At 42.2% G+C, this 24222-nt stretch overlaps 2 protein-coding genes across 2 annotated transcripts; one reads left to right on the forward strand and one right to left on the reverse strand.

Annotated features, from left to right (window-relative positions):
• Nucleotides 1-18497: 18497 nt before the first annotated feature.
• On the reverse strand, nt 18498-20678 carry eIF3d2 (eukaryotic translation initiation factor 3 subunit d2). Its single transcript, XM_017140351.3, has 2 exons — nt 19570-20678; nt 18498-19317 (listed from the first exon to the last, which is right to left on the reverse strand). The coding sequence occupies exons 1-2, from the start codon at nt 20557-20559 to the stop codon at nt 18655-18657; spliced, it is 1653 nt and encodes a 550-aa protein (XP_016995840.3). The 5' UTR covers nt 20560-20678; the 3' UTR covers nt 18498-18654.
• Nucleotides 20679-21846: 1168 nt separating this feature from the next.
• LOC138913423 (uncharacterized) lies at nt 21847-22334 on the forward strand. Its single transcript, XM_070217147.1, has one exon. It carries the CDS (start codon nt 21930-21932, stop codon nt 22086-22088), a length of 159 nt encoding a protein of 52 aa, XP_070073248.1. The 5' UTR covers nt 21847-21929; the 3' UTR covers nt 22089-22334.
• Nucleotides 22335-24222: the final 1888 nt, after the last annotated feature.

Genomic DNA, 24222 nt, shown 5'->3' on the forward strand with positions numbered 1-24222 from the left:
CACCCACAGACTCTGATTCGCGGTTGAGTACCACACCCACTTTATTGTAATCTGGGCCAGAAATAATTCTCCAGACAGGCATGAAATTCCCATATTGAAATTGGAAAAAAAATGCATTTTAATAAACGAACGAACGAGGGTGAATGAATGCATAAATAAATGAGACTGTCAATCCGGCTGACTGATTGCGGTTTGGCTGCCGAATATGTGAGTTTTTCGCACGACCCATCTGTGCAGCACTAAACGCTTAATTAAAATAATAAATGCTCCATTATACGGCGGCAAAAGTCCTGCGACTGCTTAGCTCCGTCTACCCGTATTTTCCCCTTCCTGCAAACGTACTGAGAATGGGGCATAAAAACCGCGACACGTTTAGCAAAAAATATCAAAGTGTTAATTTAAATTGCGATACGTGATGGGAATCCAACGAAGGCGCCGCCACTTTTCCCTTCTCCTCCTCCTCCTCCTCCTTCCCGTTTCCGTATCCGTTCCTGCGTTTGGTTTTCCCTCCTGCCACGTACTCCGGGTTGCGCACAATTTTATGCACGTCCAGCGTGTAAAACACCTAAAGGAACGCCATCAAGCCGGGCACGCCCACTTTGGGCAACAGCCCCCGCTCCCGTTCCTTGCGGTATTTCGCCCCCACCCCGCCATCGATTAGTTTGCATTTTGTGAACAATTTTTGCATTGCCTGCACTGATTACGGCTGGCGAACGGCTTTTTTGGCATAGAACTGAGGTGAAGCAAAGCCCCCTTCATTCACCCTAACATCGCAAGCCCCCTAAAAACACCTTCTATGCACTGCTATTATCTAACCCCATTGCACGCCGTCTGTCGATCGTTTGGTGTATACCAAAACTTCTTTGCTTATTTTGAATCTGGTGCTAAAATATTGTCTCTCCTAAAATACCAGGAGAGTTTCGAATTTTTTTTTTACAGAAACTCATTTAATCAATCTCTATGAAAAAAAGCCACAAACACCTGAGAAATTTAGCAAACTTATTGCAAACCGAGTTCTCTGAATTGTACTGATTTCTACACCACACATTCTTGGGATGTGCTATATTCAGCTTAGAATATTAAAAAAATCAAAACAAAAAATATATGTAGGTATGATAAAAGCAGAGAAAATGATTTAAGATTTAAGGAACATAAATATCTTTAAAGAGAACTTTTAACCCTACTTTATCCTTTTATGCTCTATTTTCATGAGCTCAATAAATTATTAACTGCGTGTAAATCAAAATTTGCTTGTATTTTCGTAGCTTTGTTTAATCTTTCTTTAATAAAATTTATTTTCTGTCCAGTCCAGATAAAATATGACTTTCAAAAATATCAAGCAAGTGCTCAAACCAATGCCAAAAAAAAAAGGCATCCAAAGCCAAATAACAGTTTTATTGAATAGCTTTTAATTTATGAAAACACTTTCCACATACCCTCACCCGCACCCTTGTATTTCGATGGTCATTTACCAGTTGTCCTGGTTACGTAAATTCGCCATGTTTACCAAATAATCAGGGCTGCGTGTTCCGTACAGCCATACATCCATGCTCCCACTTGTGGATACATATGCATATACATTTTAAATACATTGCATCTGTGTGCATTTATTGTTGACTTTTTCGCAGCGCATTTACCCGCAATAAACTCGATAAAGCGAGAGATTCGAGAAAATCGAGACCGTTGTCAGCGAAGTGTGCCATAAAATGGAAAAACGTCGAGTCGAGAGATTCCCAATTTTATTGCATATGTTGGCACTGGAGGACTCGCACATTGCCCGAGTCGATGTCGACATTGACATCCGCATCAGGAAATGCCTCAGTGGTTGCAGAAGGTATCTTAAAGCCGGGCCAGTCCGCTTAAAATGTGATTCCAAAGAGCTCAGTGGGTTTAAGCTGTCCGGGGTCAATTTAAGTATTTTTTCCTTACTGATAAAAGAGATTCTACATACTTGAAAAACAGGAAAAGTTTTTTAAGTGCAGTAAATAAGTTTAGATTTTACCCTTCGGCACATAAAAATGTAAGAATTTTTGTATTCATAACTTTTTATTTTTGTACCGCTTTAGAAATACCCTTTGCAACTTGAATAATAATTTTACAAATCTCCATGCCCAACAAAATAATTCCGTGTAATAACAACCATCAGCTCAAAGGTTCCTAAGCGATGCCATTCCGAATGCAAATCTATTCATATGAACCTGCATATGTGCGACCCTCGCATATGGTACATTTTTCTGTTTGGTCCTCGCCCGGCGCTCGGTATTTATGTATTCCCCTAAATAAATGATATATGCGTACCATTTTTTGGAGTTCGGCCAGCGTCCTGCATAATTATTTACCATGGCCGGGCGGCATTGCAGCCCGTATGCAGTGTGTGAAAACACGATACTTGGCACATGAGCGCGGCCGGGAAAAACGAAACCAATTTGCAAAAGTTCTAATGCGGCTACAACAAATAATAATAATCACGGAACGGCCAGCGATTTGCCACTTGAATGTTGCAATTATATTTAGTGTAGCGCCCCCGTTTCGGGTAAGCCATTTAGAGTCCGGCCAAAGGGGTGTTCGAGGGGGTCGAAGGGGTTGAAGGGCGTGGTGTAGATTGCAGCACTTTGTTTGCTTGGGCCGGGCTTTTGGCCAGGCCATTGCATCCGATGTTTGCCATTTGGCTTTGGCTCTGGCCCCGCAACTAAGCCAACATCAACAGAACGGAACACATCGGATGCTATAATGGCGACATACCCCCAATATTCCACCGGTTATCGAATGTCTGCGGGGGGTTTCTGGGTCAGCAGCGGGCGGCCAGCTGCCCAATGTCACCAAACTATTTCAGTTTCCATTTAAAACGCAAATTATAAAATATCAAAACTAAACATTTGCCATTTTTTCATGGCATCATTTAAGCTCTGTGTGTAATAAGAGCAAACAAGCCGACTTCAATTTTAAAAGCCTGAAAGGGATGTTCAATTGCAGGGCAAAAAAGGGCAAAAGATATCAGGAGGACCACTTTAATTAATATTTTGTATAAACAGAGCAGTCAGCAAATTAACAGTGAGGAACTCGGAAGAATTGTATAAATTTAATATAACAACGCTTTTATTATTCAGACTTCATTCAGTCCTTGAGGAAACCCTAAATCACCCTTAAGGATAATCTTCATAATTCACCCCAATCTCCGGCTGTTCAATTTTCACTTGGCATACCTCTTCTTTAATAATTTTTCCGCTGATTTCAGACGCGGCCTTACGGGCTAACTGAGTTAATTGTGCAACGGTGCGTATGAGTAATGCAGTCAGCTGTGGTCACACATCACCGCACGCGCAATGCGTCTCACTCTGGATCTGCGGAACGATGAAGCTCCGCCACTCCGCCGCTCATCCTGCACTCGATGCTCCCCGCTGCTTTTAAGCATCATTAATTTGCTGCGGACGAGGCAAGAGTAATTAAGTATACGCCGTGGACTAAGCAGACACAGCAACAGGATGCAGCTGGCGGATGGAGATCGCAACTCTGCCGACGGCCACGCATCCGAGGATACATTACAAATGACCAGCTAACCAGACCGAACAGTCCTCTGTGCGGCGTATTGGTGATGGGTTCATTGTTAGCACGCCTAACTGCCATGGGCTGGGCATCAGTTTTTAATGGGCTGCGGTCAACGCTTTGGCCATCCATTTGTGGGTGGCTCCCACCCCAGCAATTATAGTTGGCTCTGGCCCCCTTTGGGTGGTGGGTTCAACGCTCTGGCGTTGGCTTTAATTTGATTTTATTGGTCAAGGTGTTGCTGTTGGTCTGACTGCTGCCATTTTCGGTCGGCCGGGTTATTAATGATGCTGGTCAAGGAAATAATAGTGGGAGAGACATTAAATGCTGTCATCATTCATTAGCCACAGCCATTAGGCAGTTGTCTGGCATGAACTCTGTTTAAGTCCAGAACACTCGCACATAACTGACTTACTTCCTGGGGCCCCCAACATGCACGTATCATACACGTTCGGGTACTGAGAGAAATGGGTGGTGACTATTTATAATATAAATCTAAACATTAAAATTATAACAAGTTGGTCTTATTTAATAATGAAGGGGTTCATCATTTTGAGGCAGTACTAATTATTTTCCATATTCGTTTTTACTATCTTTCAGTGCAGTCCATCCCCAACAGCTTTCGGTTGTTTATGTCCGGCACATGCAAACAAAATCCGTAGGAAAACCATTCGTTGAATGCGATTAGATTCGTTCCATGTTCCAAGCTGCTCCTCCTGCTGATAGCCAGTTCACCACAAATTCATTTGAACTGGCTTCGGTTCAGTTTGCAGCTCCTGGCTTCTGGCTCCTGGCTTTCGGCCAGCTGCTGACTTTGACATCCTTCCTGGGAACGTCTGAGCCTGTGCCATCCCATTATTGTTGTCTTAGTATTTTAATTAAAACGTGTTTACATTCTGCAGCAACCCCAATGCACACACCTGATGCCTTAGTTTGGTTTAGCTCGGATCGGTTTGGCCAGGGTCGCTTCAAATTATGTCTCAGGGATCTAATTCATCTCCAAGATGCAGTTCAGTTTGATTTGTTTAAACAAATAACGAGGCTAGCAAATTAGTAGACATTCGAAATTAAATTAAAACAAGAGAGAACGCTATAGTCGGGTTGGTGTCCCGACTATTTAATACCCGTCACTCAGCTAAAGCGAACGCTGTACTCGGGTTCGTGTCCCGACTATAATCGTTGCTCAGCTAAAGGGAGTGCGAGGGAGATAGATATATGTAGATATTTTGATTGCGTATAACTTTTTAATGAATGGTCCGATTTGAATTGTCTTCTACATTTCGATAGGTATAAATATACCCAACAAAATTGCATTTATACTTCTCGGAAATCTTTAAAGATGTGGGCGCAGGACACATTTTAAAATCCTAAGTGGGCGATTGTGGGCGTTAGAGGGGGCGTGGCGCTCGTCTGAAATAAACTTGCGCTGCGTAGGAGGCCCAAGAATATGTGTGGAAAATCTCAACCTTCTAGCTTTTGTAGTTCCCGAGATCTCAGCGTTCATACAGACAGACAGACGGACAGACGGACAGACGGACAGACGGACAGACGGACAGACGGACATGGCTAGATCGACTCGGCTAGTGACCCTGATCAAGAATATATATACTTTATAGGGTCGGAAACGCTTCCTTCTACCTGTTACATACTTTTGCACGAATCTAATATACCCTTTTACTCTACGAGTAACGGGTATAATGAAGAACTTGGCTTGGAAAATTACTTTTTAAAGTCAGAAATTCGAGGTCCCTGTAACCGCCTTAAACATCTTGATTACATATCCCATTTGGATTTTCTTCAATTTTGCATTTCTCGCCACCTATGGAACGTGCCAAGCAAGCTAGACAGCCTCGTATCCCTCGCCTTTTTTACTTTTACGTTTTTGTTTGATATTTGCTTTTGTTGCTAGTGTTTGGCTTGCATTAACTTTATGACCCTTAACACATAACATTATACGCCCACTTGGATGTGGGCGTGGGTGGGGGTGGCTTGATGCCCATGTTCTTCTGGCTGCCGGTGGAAGGACACCGCAAATGGCATTCAGACATGGCCGCCATATTTGATCAAATAATCGTAAATAAAGTGCTATAGTAATAATTTTTTGATGTCCCTCTAATGGGCTTTACGTGAGAACAGCATAAATTGTGATTTAGTGCCCAGACAATGTAGAACGTGTTGACCGAAGGCCGAAAGACTTTTCAAAATTGCCCGGTGCTTAATTCCAGCTGTTTTGAACACTCTTCTTTGGATTACGGTAAGATCCATGGTTAGATAGCTTCTTCAACTGCCAAAAAAAAAAAAAACAAAAATAAATTACAACAGTTTCTTTTCATTAAAAGTATACAACCTGATGACCGATTAATATCCCGATATTGAACAAAATTAATTTATTTTAGATTATTTGCATTTTACGTATAATTAAGTTTCCATGAAAATTGCTAGTAAATAAACAATACGCCAATTATAAAAAAAACTCTGAAAATTCATTAACCGAATATTAAAATCGATTCAAGTTTTCCATTAAGCATACACATTGTGAACACCGCGGAAATGTCAAATGTGAAAAGGTCAAATCCACCCACACATACCCACTTATAGACACACACACACACAAACAGTGTGCCAAACAATTCGTTAGGGTATACATGTGAGTACAATTTAGAGGCCATCAATCAAGTCAAGTGGAAATTTATAGCACTTTTGTTTGTTATTATTCGTTTATGCATGAGTTAATTAGAATATTGGCTCTAACCTTGCCCCAAACCTTTGGCGACCCTTTTGTTGTTAATGCACAAAGATTTACGATGTGTGTGTGAGTGAGTCGGGTATGGGCATGTGTGTGTGCATATGTGTATGGCTTAGTGCATTAGGCCATATGCTGAGCCGTCCGTGTGCATTCAGTCGAAACTAGCAAGGCAAAACACTTGGACCAAAAACTTGGCACGTGTCCTGATCGAAATGGAAATACTTGACTCGCTAATTTTCCTCCTTTCCGCTTTGTTCGGTTAATAGTTCGATAAAAGATTTCCATCAAATTGCGCATTTTGTGGCTTTTGATGGCCAAAGGGCAGAGCTCCCAAATACTTGACCCAAATTTAATAAGCATTTGGATTGCTCATTCAGCTTGATTGCGGAAAACTCAGGAAACTAATTGTGAGCCCTCTTCAATGTGTGTTTTAAATTAATTATTATTTTAGTAAAGCTTTATAAGGCTTATGTTTGGCCTTGTGGAAACGTCTATGCTAAGCCTTGACATCCTAACAATACAAATATATTTTGAGTGGAAATTTTAAACAGATAAATTTATAAAATTTTTTATTTTTTTATTTTTACTTACTTGCTGAATAACTTTTTAATTTCATTTCAAAGCATTTATAAACTAAGTAAATAATAAAATAGATAAAATTAATAAAAGCTTAAAAACTTTTGTTTTAGAGATCTTCTGACAAATTATTTTACTTGAAAGATAAAAAACAAAATACTTAGGTTCCTTTACCATTTACCCAACCGCTTATCTCATAAACCTCCTTTAAACCCCCATGTCGTAAAAAGGTTCAGCAAGATATCTAAAGGTGAGCGAACAAGTCTGGAACGCAGCGGAAATGCCAATTAGAAAATATATGTCAACAGGCCAATATCAGATACGATTTCAGGCCCCCCGCTCAGCCATTTGGTCTAAAGGAAGAGAACTCCTGGCTTTCATAAATCATAAAGAGCGAGTGGTCCTTCGGGTCCTTCTGAGAGAAATCAGAACGCAGGCGCTGCTCCTTATTTCACAGCTCTCTCTTTCTGTAAGGATGCTGTTATCCTTTCTGTTCACCAAACGATTGAGGAAGCGATTTTAACGAGCTTCCTTGCTTTCCAGTGCAATAAAAGGCCTAAAGGTGGCCACTTTTCAAATGGCCTGACTAAATGGCGATAGTCTAGGCTAATTTATGTCAATTAATACATTGAAATTTCATTGGCATTTCACGATTGGGCGTGGCACGCCCCCAGTACTCGACTTCTCCCCTCCCGGCCACTCGTTTCATTCTCATCGCTGCTCATTTGGGGGCTCAAAATGTTGCCTATGGAAATTAATCGCAAATATTTGTGCAACAATTTGTTTGCTTGGGGCTGCGAAATTCGCATCGATGAGGGGGGTTGGGGGCTTTAGACCAAATCTCATTTCGGGGTTGTGGCTGCGGGGGCATAATCAATTTAAAAATGCCTATCGTTTTGTTTCCTTCACGGATCCCAATAAAAAATGCAAAACAAAGTCATTCTGGCCTTTGGGAAAATCCTCTGCCAGCTGCACCTTTCGTCCGAAGGAACAATAAAAGATTTTCCCATCGCCTCGCCAGCTGTTTCCGCCCGCCCTTTTCACCCCCACACTACCATCAAAAATCCCCGCTAATAATTTGTCAATATTACGTGAGCAGAAAATTGAATAAAAAACGCTTTTGCATTGAGCACTTCTATGGGAGGGAAGAAGAACGAAAAAGGCCGACAAATGGGAACCCGGCTGAGGAAATTTCTATGCTGGAAATCAAATAAATTGTTACAAATGAGTGCAACTTTTGCTTTTTTGCCTGCGTTGCTTCCTTTGCCCAATTTCGATTTTTCATTTGCTAAGCTGATTTGCCAAACCCGTCCCCCGCAAGCCCCCCTCCCAATCACCACCCCTGCGCCCCTCGCCTCTGCATAAAGTTTGGCCATTGCAAAAATATGAATAATTCAGCGTGCGAATCCGGTTTGGTCTCCGACTGTCTTTTTTCTACCTTTTTGCCCACACACACAAACTCCTGTCTCTCTTTCGGAAAACTGAAGCTGTAATAAATGCAAATGAATTGACGAAAAGTCGTGCATTTCGGCTCTTTGTTTACACTTCTCTGATTTGATATGCGCATCAATGTCAAGTTCCGGCGGGGTCCCAAGCCGGACAAATAGGAGTCCGAAAGCGATATGGTATTTGCAATAACGCTGAATGAATTTCAAAAAGTAGAAAAAACTACCGTGGGGGTCAGAAAAATATATTTTTGTGAAATCGTGGCGTATAGGTATCCCTGAAAATTATTCATCACTTTTATGGCTCTAATGCCCGACCGCTCTGCATTCCCAGCTAAACTAATCAAACTGCTTAATTAAAATTCATCCAGAATTACATGTGCGCGTGTATCAACAAAATAAACTTAATTACTCACACTCAGCAAGCCGGAAAAGGGTTCAAATTTATTCAGCATAATAGTGCTTCAAACATAGTTTGGGCGGAAACCGCACAACTGAAGCCACAACACAAAGTTGAAAATACATAAAAATAGCAGATATAAATATACACCAGATAATTTGATGCCTCTAATTAGACGGGTTGGTATAGGTACTTTTACAGTCGGGCATCGATATAACACAAATTAAAATTAAAAAATAAAATTCTATATAAACTTAAAAAATATATTAAATTTAAAATTACTTTATTTAAGTATCAAGAGGGATTTTAATAAATGTAATTAAATATCAAAAGTATAGTACGTTTAGTTACAATTCACTTTTAAAATATTGAAAAGCTGTGTAAACACCTAGCTATTTCCTCGAAATTCAAGCTGATTTTTATCTCCTAAGTGAAGCGTGCTTGTAATTTGCTCTTAAAGCGGGGGATACGATTTCGAAGTGATTCGAAACTATTACCAAAGCCAAAGACGGCAACAATTGATGACTGCACGGGGGATGGGGAATGGAGGCTGGGACTTCATCGGGGTCGCAGGTCGAATGCAACAAATTGCCGGGCGCCACTCGAAGCCGTCACCAGCAAGCAAGACAAATTCCATTTCACTCATTGCCAGTATTGACAGTTGCACACACAAAGCGGCAGCGGGATGTTCGGAATAGTCGGGCTGACGGGCTGAAGGATGGAGGATGGAGGATGAAGGCTGATGGCTCAGTGGGTAGTGGGTAGTGGGTGGTGGGTGGTGCCGGGCGACCAGCCCAATTTGCTTGTATTTGCCAGGGGGCCAACTGATGATCGAGCCACTGCTGAGGCCGCTCGACTGCGGCTGATGCCGCTCCCGATTTCTGCTCCTGCTGCTGATGCCGATGCCGAACGGGAAGCTCCGTGCCTCATAATGCAAACAGTTGGAGTGCCCATCAAGCGAGCTGTATCCGGTTTGGGGCACAGTGGACGGAATGTTGTGATATACACTAAGGATTGTGAGGCTGCACTTTATTAAAAATCAAACAGTTTTCCTAATAAATGGTTTTTATGTAGAATTTTTTACCAATTTTTAGTCCACGTAGTGATGAAGCGCACCAAGAGTCTGTGCGAGTTAATTAACTCGTACTATATTTCGCTGAAAAGATAATTGAATTTTCCTTCGCTTAAATCTTGTTAGCATAAGAGGTTTAACTTTTTTCCTATTTCTTAAGATTCATCAACTTTTTATATACAACACAATACGATAAACTATATTATAGGATATTTTAAAAAGTATTTTTATTTAGTCGAAAGTCAAAGCATTTTTTAAGACAAAATTTGATACCAGAATTTTATTATATTGAGGGTGCTATCGTCACTTTATTTTTACCTCGTTAAGAGGTGTTTTTATGAGATACACATGTACATGCCAAATTTTCTTTTCATTTATGAGTGTCAGGAATTTTTTTGATAAAATCCTCTTGTAGATCCATTTTTTTACAAACTTGTTGTGTTTTGATCAGATTGTTTCTTGAGTTCACCAGGGGCGGAACCAGTGTTCGCGGGTCGGAATGTGGGTGGGTGCACTTGCACTTGGATGCCTGTGTGTGCATTTGGGATGCCTTTGTCGAGATGCCATGGCATGCTGCTCGTAGCTGCCCCTCAACTGCCCCCGAAAGCCCCCCAGCTCCACGCCCCTGCTGCGCCTCAGCTGCCTGACTACTTAAAGCGAAAGTAAACTTTGCTTTCCTGCAGACTTCGACTCGCATACACATGCTCGCACACACAAATTGCTCTGAATGTTGCCAAGCCAGGCAGGCAGGCACGCAGGGGCGGCGGGAAGAGGAAGGGGGGCTTAATGGGGGTGCCTTTGCAGCCCCTTCGGGTGGGCGAGGTGTGTGTTTCATTGCGGTCATTTAGCCGGCCCTCAATGCAGCGTGTAATGTGGCCGCTTATGCGATAGAATGATTCGCTTAACTATTTTCGACTGCCTGCCATTCCGTCGACTCCATCCCACGCCATTCCACTTTCAATTGAATTTCCAATAAAATACTCGAATAGCTCGCATTGATTTCCAGATTTTCAGCGATCCAAATGAACCTCTGGGCCACCAGTTACCATTTACCCTTTTGAAATTGAATTCATAAACTGCCGGCGAAAACACGCTTTCAATGGCTTTTCCCGCTTGTTTATTACTTTGTAAATGCGAAACAAGTGTGCTGGGGAGAACATGAGCAATCAGCCGCCCCGTATGACACAACAGTTGCCATGGCCCGATCTGTCTTCCTGTCCCGTGACCCCTGACCCCCGAGCCCCTCGCCTGTTTGCATTGTTCGGTTGTGTAAAAAGTTTTGTATTACAAAACACAATCAGACACAGATGCACTCGGTGGGTGGAATGGCGATGGCGATGGCAATGCAGCAGGAATAGAGGGCGGGGGCACAAAGTTTAAGGCTCTTTGTGTCACTTCTAGGTAGCTCCAGGCGGAACACTGCAGATGAAGGAGGGGCAGGGGCATTCCAGGGGGGTTTTCCCGGAAACGCATGCGACACGATGGCCAAAGGGCAAAAGTCGCCGCTGCTCGTCGTCGCCGCATAATAATGTCAGCGATGGGCGACGTCTTTTTCCTGCTGTAAATTGCAAAAATGCAGCCAGAGGATATGCACATGTGCACATTTTCTTTTCCTCGTTTTTGTAGCAGGTTTCAAGACCAAACGGAAGCCAAACTCAGACCCTGACAAGCTGCAGCAACCGACCAACACAAGCAGCAGCAGCAGCAGCGACTTGGAAAAAAAATTACTGTACGAACATGCTTATATAGAAAAAGAGGCCTGGGCAAAAAAAGTTTATGTACATTTAATGCACGGCAGCAGGCTACAAGGAAACAGCACAATAAATCCAGGATACATTAAATAACACAAACATGGGGGCTAAAGGGGGCGTGGCCGGCTCACACAGACAGACAGGCGGCCATATGGAGCGAGCGGTCAACTTCCCTTTTCGTGTTTTGGCACGCTAAAGTTTTTTCGGGGGTGAGTACTTTCTAGGGTATCAATTGAGGAGTATATTATGCACATTATATACTACAAGTTCTATATTTCATTAGACAAAAGTCAATTATTCAGAAAAATAAATAAAGGAAATAAATATTAAAAAGTAAAAAACAGAAATCTCGGTAACTATAAAAAGTGAGAAAGAAGTATTGCAATAAATGTGAAAAAGGAAATAAAAAAGAGCCACATCGATGACTTTGGTTTAGAAAACGAGACGCTCTTAATCACAGAGTTTTATTACAATGAAAATCGTTTCTTTCTTTCCTTAAATTTATAGATGTATTTGTGTATTTTTTCCCCAACAACACCCAGAAAAAGAAAAACAAAATGGAAATTTAAAGCAAATAAGTATTTTGTTGCAGCCCTAAATCCTTGTTTCCACAAGTCAGGAGTAATTTGCGAGTCTACCCTCTGTAAGATATTCTCCATCTCGTGTTTTTGGCTGTTTATGAAAGTTGACCAACATGATGTGCTTGGATGTGTGTGTGCGCGTTTCCTGTTCATCCACGTTTGTGTGAGTGAATTTCAGCGGAAGTTAAACAAGGCCGAGGGGGGTGGGTGTGAGGTGTCTGTGTGTGTGTGTGATCACGACAAGGACTCCTGCGGCAACTGGCGGCAAAGCCGCTGCATGTTCATAATAATTTCTTATTTAGAGAGCCGCCAGGTGATAGGCGCCGCAGAGGACCCACCGCTGTGGCCTTTGCCAGTCGTTTGTTGTTGGGCTATTTTCGCATGATTTTCTCCTTCGTCCTGTTTTGACCTCCTGTGCTGTGCACCAGATTTATACGCTTTTTCTAGCTGTCATTGTTCAGAAAGGTATTTAAATTCAAATTAGGCGAATGCCATGTTCAGTGCTGGTGACAAGAAGGAAGTCGCCCAAGAAGGCGGAATAAAATCTGTGCCACTGATTAGCAGCAAAGGTTGATAATTTTTTTCTCTCAGCCAAATGGTGGGAGTCGAACATCTTGGAGTGAATAAATGTATGTCAAGTGGCGAACACGCAGTTTGCTGGAAAAACCTGGAGAAATGGAAGTGGAAATGGGAGTAAGGGGAGTTGACCCCATTCGTGACGGACTCTTGAAATGAGCTCGTTCACTCGTAATGCGCTTAACCACATAAAATTTAACTGAAATCAGCTCATTAAAGGCCTACCGCACTCGACACCGATACACACACATCCTGCAATGGGGCCAGCTATTAAAGGAGGTCCTATAAATTGGAGTCGGAGACACGAAAAACATTTTGTTTTCGGGTGAGGGGAACCGTCATAAAGGAGAGTTTATGGAGCCACATTAAAGTGCGGAAGTAAGTGGCGCATAAAGGACCAAGCACCGAAAAAAGAAAACACAGAAAAAGAAACTAAAAATGCAGCTCCCAAAAAACCAAAGCGAACAAACAACGTGAAAGTCAGACACATTAAATATGATATATTAGTGAGATGGCAGTCAGAACATGAGATATATTTTATGGCTCCAACGAGCAGATACGGCGACCCCAGGGAAACTTTACAACGGTCAATAAGTCAGTTCCTTCCGTTTATTATAATACTTTATACTTCTGTTAGTTTTTCTAGCTCAATCGAAATATTTGATTATCTTTTAGTAAAGATAATTTTTTATTGCTGTTGTCAAGGATCTCGAAAGATCATTATCGACGTTTTTTATATAAGTCATTTGCCAAAATTTATGGGGCAGCTAAATAGTTAGTTGGATATGAATTATTGTTTCCTTTTCTAGCTTTTGCATAAATATATTTGTATTTTCCCATTTGATACAATTAATTACATATTTGATGTTTATATAAGCTTTAGAAAGGATAAATTATGAATAAACAAAATTTCCGTTCAGGTAATTAATATGTTAGATAAAATATAATTAATATAATATTTTGTTGGCAGCATAATTATTTCACAGAATGTTCACAATTGATTATAAATATTAATGTTTTATATACATAGCTTTTCCATTATATGGCCCATTAATTTAAGCTATTCAATAGATTAAATTTAAAGAGATTGAGTTGAGTCAGATTATTTCGTAGGAAATTCTTGCCTTTAGACAACTTTGCACTTCTTGCTGGTCCCATCCGAATAATCAGTCTGCTTTTTGCGACGCCAACAAGTGTGGCACTTGATCTTTTTCTTGCCACTTGCCACCGCACTCAGATTGTGATTGAGTATGTGCAACTGAGCCAAGGGCCAAGAAGGAGGGTCTCGAGACCCGTCCTTCGATTTTTCCCCTTTGGCTTGGACATTGGCAGAGGGGTGAGTGATGAAAATTTCGATGATGCCCATCCAACAATGCCAGTTTACTGGGAGGACCGAAACGGAATTTAATTTTGTGCGAAACTTGGCCAGCTCACAGCTCACACACAGAAGGACATGGTTGTCATCGGCGCTGCATCAGCTGTCCCTCAACATCGACTTTGGGCTGGATGATAAAACCCAATTTGTTGCAAATAAAATAAAAAACAAAGCAGGCAAGCAAATGGACACAAGGAGCTCCTCTTGTTGCACCATCAGCAGGAGCAATTGGGCGAATTCGTTGCAAATTGCCACTCGACGTCTGCTGGTGTCCGAGAAATAGGAATCATCCCGAAATTGCAATCGAGGATCGATGCCGAGATTAGAAACTGGAAAACGCATTTCGCATAATTTCTGTGCGAGGGCCCTACTCCTCTTTGCTGTGTTTACAATTCGTTTATGCAAAGTCTGCCCAGCTGCGGGTTAAAGGGGGTTGCAGAAGGGGCAGGGGTAGTCAGACAATCAGCTTACCCACTCAAAGATAAATCTATATATATAGGAATATTTTTTCCATTTCAAACAGGTAATCGATTTTCATGCTTGTGGCGAAATGTACAAAAGAACTGAAACGAACCCAAAAGTAAACCAACTTTGTTGTCTGTTTCGTTTGTTTTCATTCTTATGTTTTTCTCCCTCGGCATCTGGATTTGGGTTTCGACGACCTCCACCTTATTCTTATGCCCCGTGCGTTTGTGTGGGGATGTGGGTATGTCGGTATCCGGTGCGTATACTTGATATTTATGTTGAAAACTTAAAGCAGTTAAGAGCTCGTCGTGCTTAAAATATTCCATCGGTGTCTGACAGCCAAGTTTATCCAACTTGTTGATTTACTTTTCGCCCCACTTTCCGGGGCCAAAGTTAAACCACATCAGTGTTTCCGCTCCTCCTCGCCATTTAAAGTGAGACCTGCCTGGAATAATCACGTTTCAGGATCGTGTTTTGCTTTTGATCTTCTCGGTGATTTGCATACCCGAAAATCCCACTTTCGAACAGGTCTTTATCGAGCACTTTGGTTTGGAATACACGTTTTATTACAATCAAAATCATTTCTTCCATTTACATCTATGAATTTTCCTTAGCTTAGTAACAATTTTACAATGATTAAGATATTGAATTATTAATCACCTAAAATTATTCAGTGATTTCCGAACCCCTTTTAAACCTGAATACCTGGTACTATGCATTTATTCGAATTTCTAATCTGCTGAAAAATATTCAGGAGTGCAAAAGTGCACATGTGCCCAGCTGTGGTGACAACGGCAAGAAAGAATCCAATTACGTGGGCTACTGGAATATTTTTTGACAAGTATTCAATGAATTTCATTCGAGATTTGTAGCCCCAGCCAGCCAGACTTTTGCCAGCCAGGCGTTCGCAGGCAGGAAACGAATTAGAAATGTGTAAAACAGAAGTTGCTCCGCAGCCGTAGTTGGTCAGGAGCTAAGGATCTAGGCAGCTATAGAGCCAAGTGAGACGTGAAAAATATTCCTTTTTTTTTGCGACTCCACAGGATGGGTCGGGAACTGAGCCCTGAACTGAATCCCCTTGCCCGGCCGGAAGAGGAAAATGATTTCCGGCCTGAACTAAGCTGGGATGGGGTGATAATTCTGCGGGATCCGAGAACTTTTTATATGCAATCATTGGGCGGATTGTCAGTTAACTCGCAGCTGGCACTGCAACTGCAACCAATTCATTTCATCGAATTATGTGCACATTCCCGGGCTCCATTTACCCCTCATTGCATCTACATAATTTCCGACATTATTCTCTTTCTCGCCACCAAAAAAGTTTTAGCTCAAATCGCGGGCGAAAAAAAAAACTTTGTCAAAATGTTTGCACAAACTTTTGGCAGAGCAGAACTCGTTGCGAGACGAGCTGAAGAAGTGGAAAAAATTATCACTATTGTTGCAGATTTGTTAGGTGACGGTGAAATTTGTTTTCGTTGCTTTCGCTTCTGTTGTTTCTGATGGAGGTGTTGGTGGTACTGATAAAAATTCCCATTTCGTTGCTATCAACAGTGTCCACTCGTCGCTGTCTAGTCGTGCGTATGAAATACAAAAAGGGTAATTTAAATATATTAAATTGGGTTAACTCAGCTGGGAAAATTCCACGAATTTGCTTTCGAGAAAGGAGGACAAGGCCATCAGGTGCGTGTTGCGGTAAAGGAAAATATTTAAGGAGAGAGATTTTAATCTTTAATATGTTATGCAAAACTGTTACAATTAAACATACATACTTTCAATATTATTTTAAGTTTAAATACCGAAAAACTTTCACTGCTTCAGGGTTTCTTATCGTTTTCTTAAGATTTGTCTTAGGTTCGTAACCTCTCTTAACTTGAACCTTTACCAATATTACTGGCCCCGAGCTTTATCCTCGATTAACTGGCTCGTGGCAAACTTTTTCCCTGACAAATGATATTTAAATGAGCTGCATTTGAAAAGTTAACGGTGAATGGTGTCCAAAGCAAATGTCACAAAATTGACAGGATCCTCCGAAAGTAAGCCAAAAAAAAAAAGCGATTCTCAAGTCGGCAAATTAAATATGCCAAAAAGCAAAGGCGAAATCCGAGCTGGCCAAAAGAACACAAAACTTTTGGCTTACAAACATTCCTAAACTCTTCGCTCCCTCCAAAAAATGCCGGGTCCTCTGCCCCCTGATCCCAACTAATGTCCAAAGATGGCAAAATCCGTTGCTTAAACGGCTAGAGGGCCCGAAGCCAAATGCTTTGGCGGCAACTTTAAGTCGCATTTGGTTTCATAATGCGGCTCAGACTTCCCCGGCTTCGCAGGCTTTCCCATGCCAGTAAAAAGCGCGTGGGGCAAATTGAAATGAAATTGAATTTAGCCAGAGGATGGTTAGAGATGGTTAGGAGGTCGGGGTTGGGAAAAAGTTGACGCGGGTGTGGCAGTTTTATTTACAACTATTCCTCATGTGATGTGATGCTGGGAAAATGCAAAAGAGTTTAATTTGCAATTTGTCGCCCTCATTCAACGCTTAACTTTTCACTCGGGCGGTGTTTGCGGTTGCATATGCAAATGCCTTGGCCATCCACGAACCCCTAACCCTCCAGCCCTCTAACCCTCACCTTTTCCCCCTTGAAAATGGAATGGCCCGCAGCCCTGCATATGCGATAAAATGTACAAAGTTTTGCGTTAAGGCCCCACTTGAGTTGGGCTCGGAGTTGTTGCCGCTGGCAAGTGCCCTAGCCAGCCAGCCAACCAGCCAGCCTGCCAGTTTGTTAAACGCCTTTCAACGGCGTGGTTAGCCAAGCGCAGACCTTGAAATGCCATGCGGCACATATAGCCCACCAGTCCTGGCCAGAAGCTGAAGCTAAAGCTGGTAGCTGGTAGCTAAAGCTGCTGGATGGTAGTTGGTAGTTGGTAGCTGGCAGTACATGGTAGGTGATGCCACTCGAGCAGCTAACCAGCCGGAGCAAACTTTTCTGCGGCAAACGCTTTAAAAAACCATTCCGCAAAAGTCATTCCGTAAGTTGGTCCTGCATCCTGCACTAAAACCCACACGCACACAGTCTCACATGTTGATTTAGCAAACAAAATGTTTTAATTGAATAACACTTTGGTGTTTCACTGCTGCTTACTGGCAAGTTCAAGTGCTTTGCTGGCCAACAGTGCGTATGCTTGATGGGTAGCCATGTTAATCCGTGCCGTTGATTAAATAAATGTTTAATGCGGCCGAGACTTTATCAATCAAATTTGCCGCGGGCAGGGAATGAAAATTAGTCTGCTGCAATTTTCATTAACGAAAATTCGGTAAATATTTACACACACTCCACTCAATTCACACCCACTTTGGCCCGGCGAGTGCGAACTTAGCCATGCAAATTGAATAGGTCTAAATTCAATTTGGCGTACAACAAAAAGAATTTGGCGGATGGTAAAACAAAAACAGAAATGTGCAAAACATTTTGGTAATTTAGTTGAGCGATTTGCATTTCCGTTGGGGAATAATTTCTGCACTTTTGTGCTCACTGACTGCCCAAATTGAATTGCTGAATAACAAAAAGGCGGCAGCAGGATGCATATGAAATTTGAGCAAATACATATAAATGCGATATATGAATTTAATTAAATGCTGTTGAATACGAAAACATTTTGCTTAAATTGTCACACGCGCAGCAGCAGCAGCAGGAGAATTTGCATTGATTGATGCCGTATTCGGTGATTTATTGAACCTGAGGTTTGTCAGCCAAACAATCGAAAAACCCTTCCCCCGATTCGTTCACTTATTGTGATTGTCAGTCGGTAATGGTGATGGTAATTCAGGGGGGATGTCCTGCACAATGCATATTTATTTAGCCGGGTTTCATTTTGTATTTCTTGGAACCGCAGTGATTGATGTGGCCATGTTATCATCCCCGATCCCCAAATAACTGTGACTGCAATCACCCCGAACCTTTGTTCCCCCGCCATGTCATGTGAACACAAACATATATTGTTGTACTTGGTCAAAAACTCAATTTAAATTGCATTTGTGTTCGCAGCGCATCTGTCAGTTCAGCATGTGTCGCCCGTCTGTCAACGAATGCCTTTATTCGAACAACTATTAGTTAAATGAATTTGTGCAAACATTAGTTGTCGATGGAGTTGGCAAAGGGCTCGCTGGAGTCCTCATCCTCGTCGCCGTCGGAGTCGAACGCGTTTTCCGGAATATCGTACAGCCGTACCATTGGCTTGTTGGGATCCTTCATGATCAGATACTTACCATCTGGCTGCTTCATCACAATGTCGATGAGGCAGCGCAGTATGCCCCAGGCGTTGTCCATGTTCAGGTTGATTTGTGTGGCGAATTCCTGCGGCTTGAATTGCTGAGTGCCCAGGATCACGTGGCGGAGGTGATCACGCGGATTCACCCGGGACACATAGCCCAGTTTGAGCTGATCGGAGCCAGCCAGCACAGCCTCCACGGTCCAGCGAGCCAGCTTACAGGCGTTGTTGCGTAGCTCCGAGGCCAAGACAGCACCGCGCTGGGTGTCCAGCTTCTGGCGCCACTCCACACTATTGGTCACCTTGGAGTCCCACTCGTTGAGCGCCCTGATCGAGAGGAACTGCAGCTCCCCGTTGGGGCCCTGGATCACGCCGTTGTGCTTGCAGCGGGCAATCAGCACTAGGTCGTTGCCCAGATCCCACTGACGGTAGCGGTAGCCCATGGAGGCCAGGTCCACGCCGGACTCCTCGAAGGGATTGGGCTCCTCGAACTTGAAGCGCGGCTCCTGGTCGCCAATGCGAAGTACCTGGCAAAATGTTGGATAAATAAATTAATAAATAAAAAAATAATTGAATTTAATACAAAACATATTAAATTACATGTTTGAGTCTTACAATATTTTAATCAAGGTAGAAAATATTAAATACAATATTAGTCAAATTTACTATTAATATTTAAGGACATTAAAAATCAGAATTTCATATTAAAATCAAAGACAAAAGTGTGTATACTCCTTAAAATTTCCTAAAAATTATTTAAAAAGATTTTCCAAACATACCTGCTGACTGAAGTTGTGGTTGATGAGCGTGGCCTCCATGGCCAAGCTGTGGGCCGAGTTGATGGAGCCCTCCTCATCCATTGGCGGCTCCAGCGAAGTCTCGTTGACGGTCAGCAAATCGAACTGAGTGTTATCCCTTTTGTCCAAGAAAACTTTGGTGCCCAACTTCTCGATGACCACATCCCAGGAGTAGTTGGATCGAGTGCAGCACATGATGGTGGCCAGGATCTCGTCGGTGGCAAAGACATTGCCCATGGTTTTGGCCAGACGACGGATGACCGGGTCATCGGTGGTCGTCACCGTGTGCACAACGCGATCCATCTTAAGTAGGGGTCTCTCATTGCGCAGATTAACCCGATCGTAGAGCTTGTCATAGTATTCCAGGGAGCCGCAGGTGGCGATGTCCTGGCCCTCCTTGATATTGGGAAGGGCGAGCTTGAGGAGGCGTGGAAAGTCAATCTCCTCGATGGATACCCAATTGGAGCGGACCATAACGGAGCTCTCGCGAAGTCTGGTGGGCGCATTGCGGGCGAATCGACGACCCACATTTCGGCGCGTATCGCGTCCCGACTTTCCATACTTGGTGCTGTTGCTCATCCCGCCCCCAGCCGAGGGTCCACCGGCCATGCCCACTAGGGCGCTGCCCCGCCCAGTGCGACCCCTGACCCTAACGTTGTTGCGAATATTGGGACGGTAGCGACCCCGCTGATGGGGCCTAAAGCCCTTGGATCCGGTGTTATCCACCAAATGGAAGGTGGAATCGTCGTCCTCGTGGAAGTACGCATACTGGCTGTTGTTGCCAAAGGACGAGGCGTACTTATTGGGGAACTTTTTCTCCGGCAGCGACACCGTCCAGTCGCAGATCTTGCCCAGGCGATCACTCTTGCAGAACGGCTGGTAGGGCACATCCAGATCGGGCACCTCACAAGGACCCCAGCCGTGTTCGTTGTACTGCACATAGGGCTTGATGAACGGCGCGTAGTTGGACATGACTCACCGAATAGGATTTATAAACCCAAAAAAAAGTAAAGAAATTTATGTGATATCAATATCACTATTGGTCTTTGACGGCGTAATAATTATAATGAGCTAATTTCGTTCACGTCGATTTGACAGGTTCGGAAAAAATTGACAAGCCTGGCAAGGGCTACTTGTTCTTTCGGGTATAACAAAATAAATACATATTTTTGAGAATTTTACATATTATGTAATACATAACTTAGTTAAAGTTGGTTGGCACTTATAATATACTGAATAATAGTCTTTACTCTCACGAAAGTGAACTAAAAAATTGAACTACAACTCGTTTTATATCATGGATAAAAAAATGTGTTTCGAACATGTAGTTCCCCTTCGGAAAAGGCAGAATATTGGTGATTCGGGGTATAACACTCTCAGCGGTCAATCTTTCCACCATAACATCATGCTGGAAAATGATTTGTCAGATTATTTACTTCATAGACTGCACATATACTTACATCAATTGGGCAGGAGTGGTTGATATTGGAAACGTCTTTAATAAAATTATAGAAGTAATTGGCAACGGGATTGGATCTCGGAGATTTTAAAAATTTACACGCGTCCATGGTCATATTGTAAAGGAAAGGTTTATAGCCATTAAGACGTTGATAAAGGGCAAAATTCACCTGATTGTACAGGTAAAATATCATTACCTTGATAATAAAATATATTCTTATTCAAATACCTTAACTTTTGTCACAGGAAGACGAAACAGTTTACATTTTACGGAAATATATTTGTATGTCCGGTTCACAGACTTGATGTAACAGTATTCGATTTTGCAAAAGTCTTTATCAACACACTCACACTTTGCATTCGTAAATTCGTATAAAGAAAAAACCTAAAAGTACTGCATGAAATACAGTTTACAGAGATAGGGATTTTTTACCTTCGTGACCAAGCATCCAGCAAACAGAAGGAAAACCACAGTAGAATATAGATTTCTAGCCATTATTAACAATTGACAGACTCATAAAGACTGATGAAAATGTGGAACCCGACTTTAAATAATCAATAAACAATAATAGTCACCATATGAACCAATTAGGTTTGATCAAAAAGCGATATTAACATTTACATTTAGACACGGGCTGTAATTTTTCCATTCCAAGTAGAATAAGTTGTGTTTTTTTTCCACTTCAATAAAATAAATAAGTGACAAAAAATAAAATTGATCAATTAAATTGGTCATCTATCTATAGATTCTATAGGATTAGCAATAATTACAAAGCATGAAATTACCAAAGTAACTAAATTTTAAGACCTCATGTGTTTTAGAGTTTCATGTCACATTACCAAATAAATATACTGCCGAACATGACGAATAGGACGCCTGGACAATGAATCGGAAGAGGACTCGCTGCCCTCCAGATGATGATGAGGCCCCTCGTCACACAACCGCAATGAAGAGATGTGTAATTGCCTGTTCATCTATCGGTTCTTCGTCAACGTCCTGCTGCTCTGCTTGGCCACAATTTTCCTCCTCCTTCGCATACTAAGCTAAACCAGGATGGGAGCAGGCCATCCTCTTCGAGCCGACGAGTTCATGCTTCTTAATATATTTTTAAAAAACCTTCACGAATAAATGTTTTGAGCTGTGGAAATGGTACGGGAAGCGGAGGAGGTACTGTGACACGATTATCACTTGACAACGCACCTAAGCTCATATCGACATGGCTCCATTCATATTACTCCGACTCAGTGGCATTGTCCGGGTTCCTTTCTAAGCTTCAGGAAGGCAAAGGAACAACAGCCGAGTGCACTACAATGGAGCAAGTGTCCTGTGTGTGCAGGATCTGGTCAACTGTCGTCCCCTCATTCCGGCTCGGTTTCCTTGTTCCTTATTCTTGGCTGGGAGCACCTTACAACAATCTCGTTAAGCGTAAAGGCCAAATTATAGTAAAACTAACAGAAGGCAAAAGGTAATCACATAAAAAGCTTGTTAGATAACAACGTGCGAGGCGGCGAAAAAGGAAGCGGACATCCTGCCCCTCGGCTCATCCCCAAAAAGCAACATGTCGAGCGTGTGAATGTGCCTGGATGTGTGGAAAATGATATGGTGGAAGGGGGTGGTGGTGTAGATGGGTGTGCGTTTGTGGTGGCACCTCCCAGTTGCCAGCTCCCAGATCCTGAGCTAAGCTTTGTCAAGCGACAGGGTGTCATGTTGATGTGTGTGTCACTGGCAGCTGCTGCTTACATGGCCCAGCTCCAGATTCCCTCGCACTTCCCAGTTAATACACAGAAAAAAGTATTCAGTTCAAAAAAATATTAATATACAGAAAGCAGAAAGCTTTTAATGCCTTATATAGCTGCTTACCCAAAAAATTATCGACCACTAAACATAATAATTCCAAGAAACGAGGCATTTTTTTTTACCAATTACCCATTAATTTCTATTTATATATTTATACCCTTGCAGAGGGTATTATGATTTCAGTCAGAAGTTTGCAACGCAGTGAAGGAGACGTTTCCGACCCCATAAAGTATATATATTCTTGATCAGCATCACAAGACGAGTCGATCTAGCCATGTCCGTCTGTCCGTCCGTCTGTCCGTCTGTCCGTCTGTCCGTCTGTCTGTTTCTACGCAAACTAGTCTCTCAGTTTTTGAGCTATCGGGATGAAACTTTCCCAAAAGTCTTCTTTCTATTGCAGGTAGTATATATGTCGGAGCCGACCGGATCGGACAACTATATCTTATAGCTCCCATAGGAACAATCGAAAAAAAAAAGCTTTAAAAAATTCTAGCTTCGGTGTTTTTTGAAATATTACCTTCTACTTTTGGGGATGTTATTTTTTAAATATATCTGAATTTCGAATTAATTATTTAAAAAATCGGACTACTATATCATATAGCTGCCATAGGAACGATCGGAAAATTAATGGAAAAGTAATAGGAAATAAATTCTAGCTTCTTTGGTTTTTATTGTATTATCTTCTACTCTAGGATATGACTCTTTTTAAATATTTCCGAATTTCAATTTTAATTTGATCAAAATCGGACGACTATATATATAGCTGCCATTGGAACGATCGGAAAATTAATGAGAAATATTAGAAAATTGAACATTTTTGCGATTTGTTTATTAATAGGAATGATCTGCAAGGGTATATAAGCTTCGGCTGGCCGAAGCTAGCTTCCTTTCTTGTTTTTTTTAATTTCGTTTTTAATTGGTATAATTTATTTTATTTATTTATTTCTGACTGTATTTGCCGTTGGCCTGACTTAATTTATTTAGGTATTTTTTCCCAGTGTAGACTTAAGCCGGGGATGAGTGTGCGTGCGGCAGTGTGTGTATCTGTATGTGTGTGGATTATAATTGCCATGCGGCTGTCAGTGACTGCAGGCGGCGCCTAACTGCACACAGCTGCAGATGTGCGGCTCGTGTTGCAATATCATTTTTAATGCAAACCGCATGCCACATTATGCAGCTGCATTGCCACGTCACCGCTGCGGTTTGCCCCGCCCCCTCCCCTTCCCCATCCACATCCCTTCTCATCTTCATCTCATCTGCCATCGCTCCTGCTGCTGAAGCTTTTCTACTGCCGGGTCTTGTAGGAAAAAGCGGCAGCGGTTTAGCAAAAGGAACAGAGCCAAGAATAATGCCCTGGCACATAAGTAAGTACTTACCCA

The sequence above is a fragment of the Drosophila takahashii genome, chromosome 3R (genome assembly GCF_030179915.1).
Source record: "Drosophila takahashii strain IR98-3 E-12201 chromosome 3R, DtakHiC1v2, whole genome shotgun sequence".
Lineage (NCBI taxonomy): Eukaryota > Metazoa > Arthropoda > Insecta > Diptera > Drosophilidae > Drosophila > Drosophila takahashii.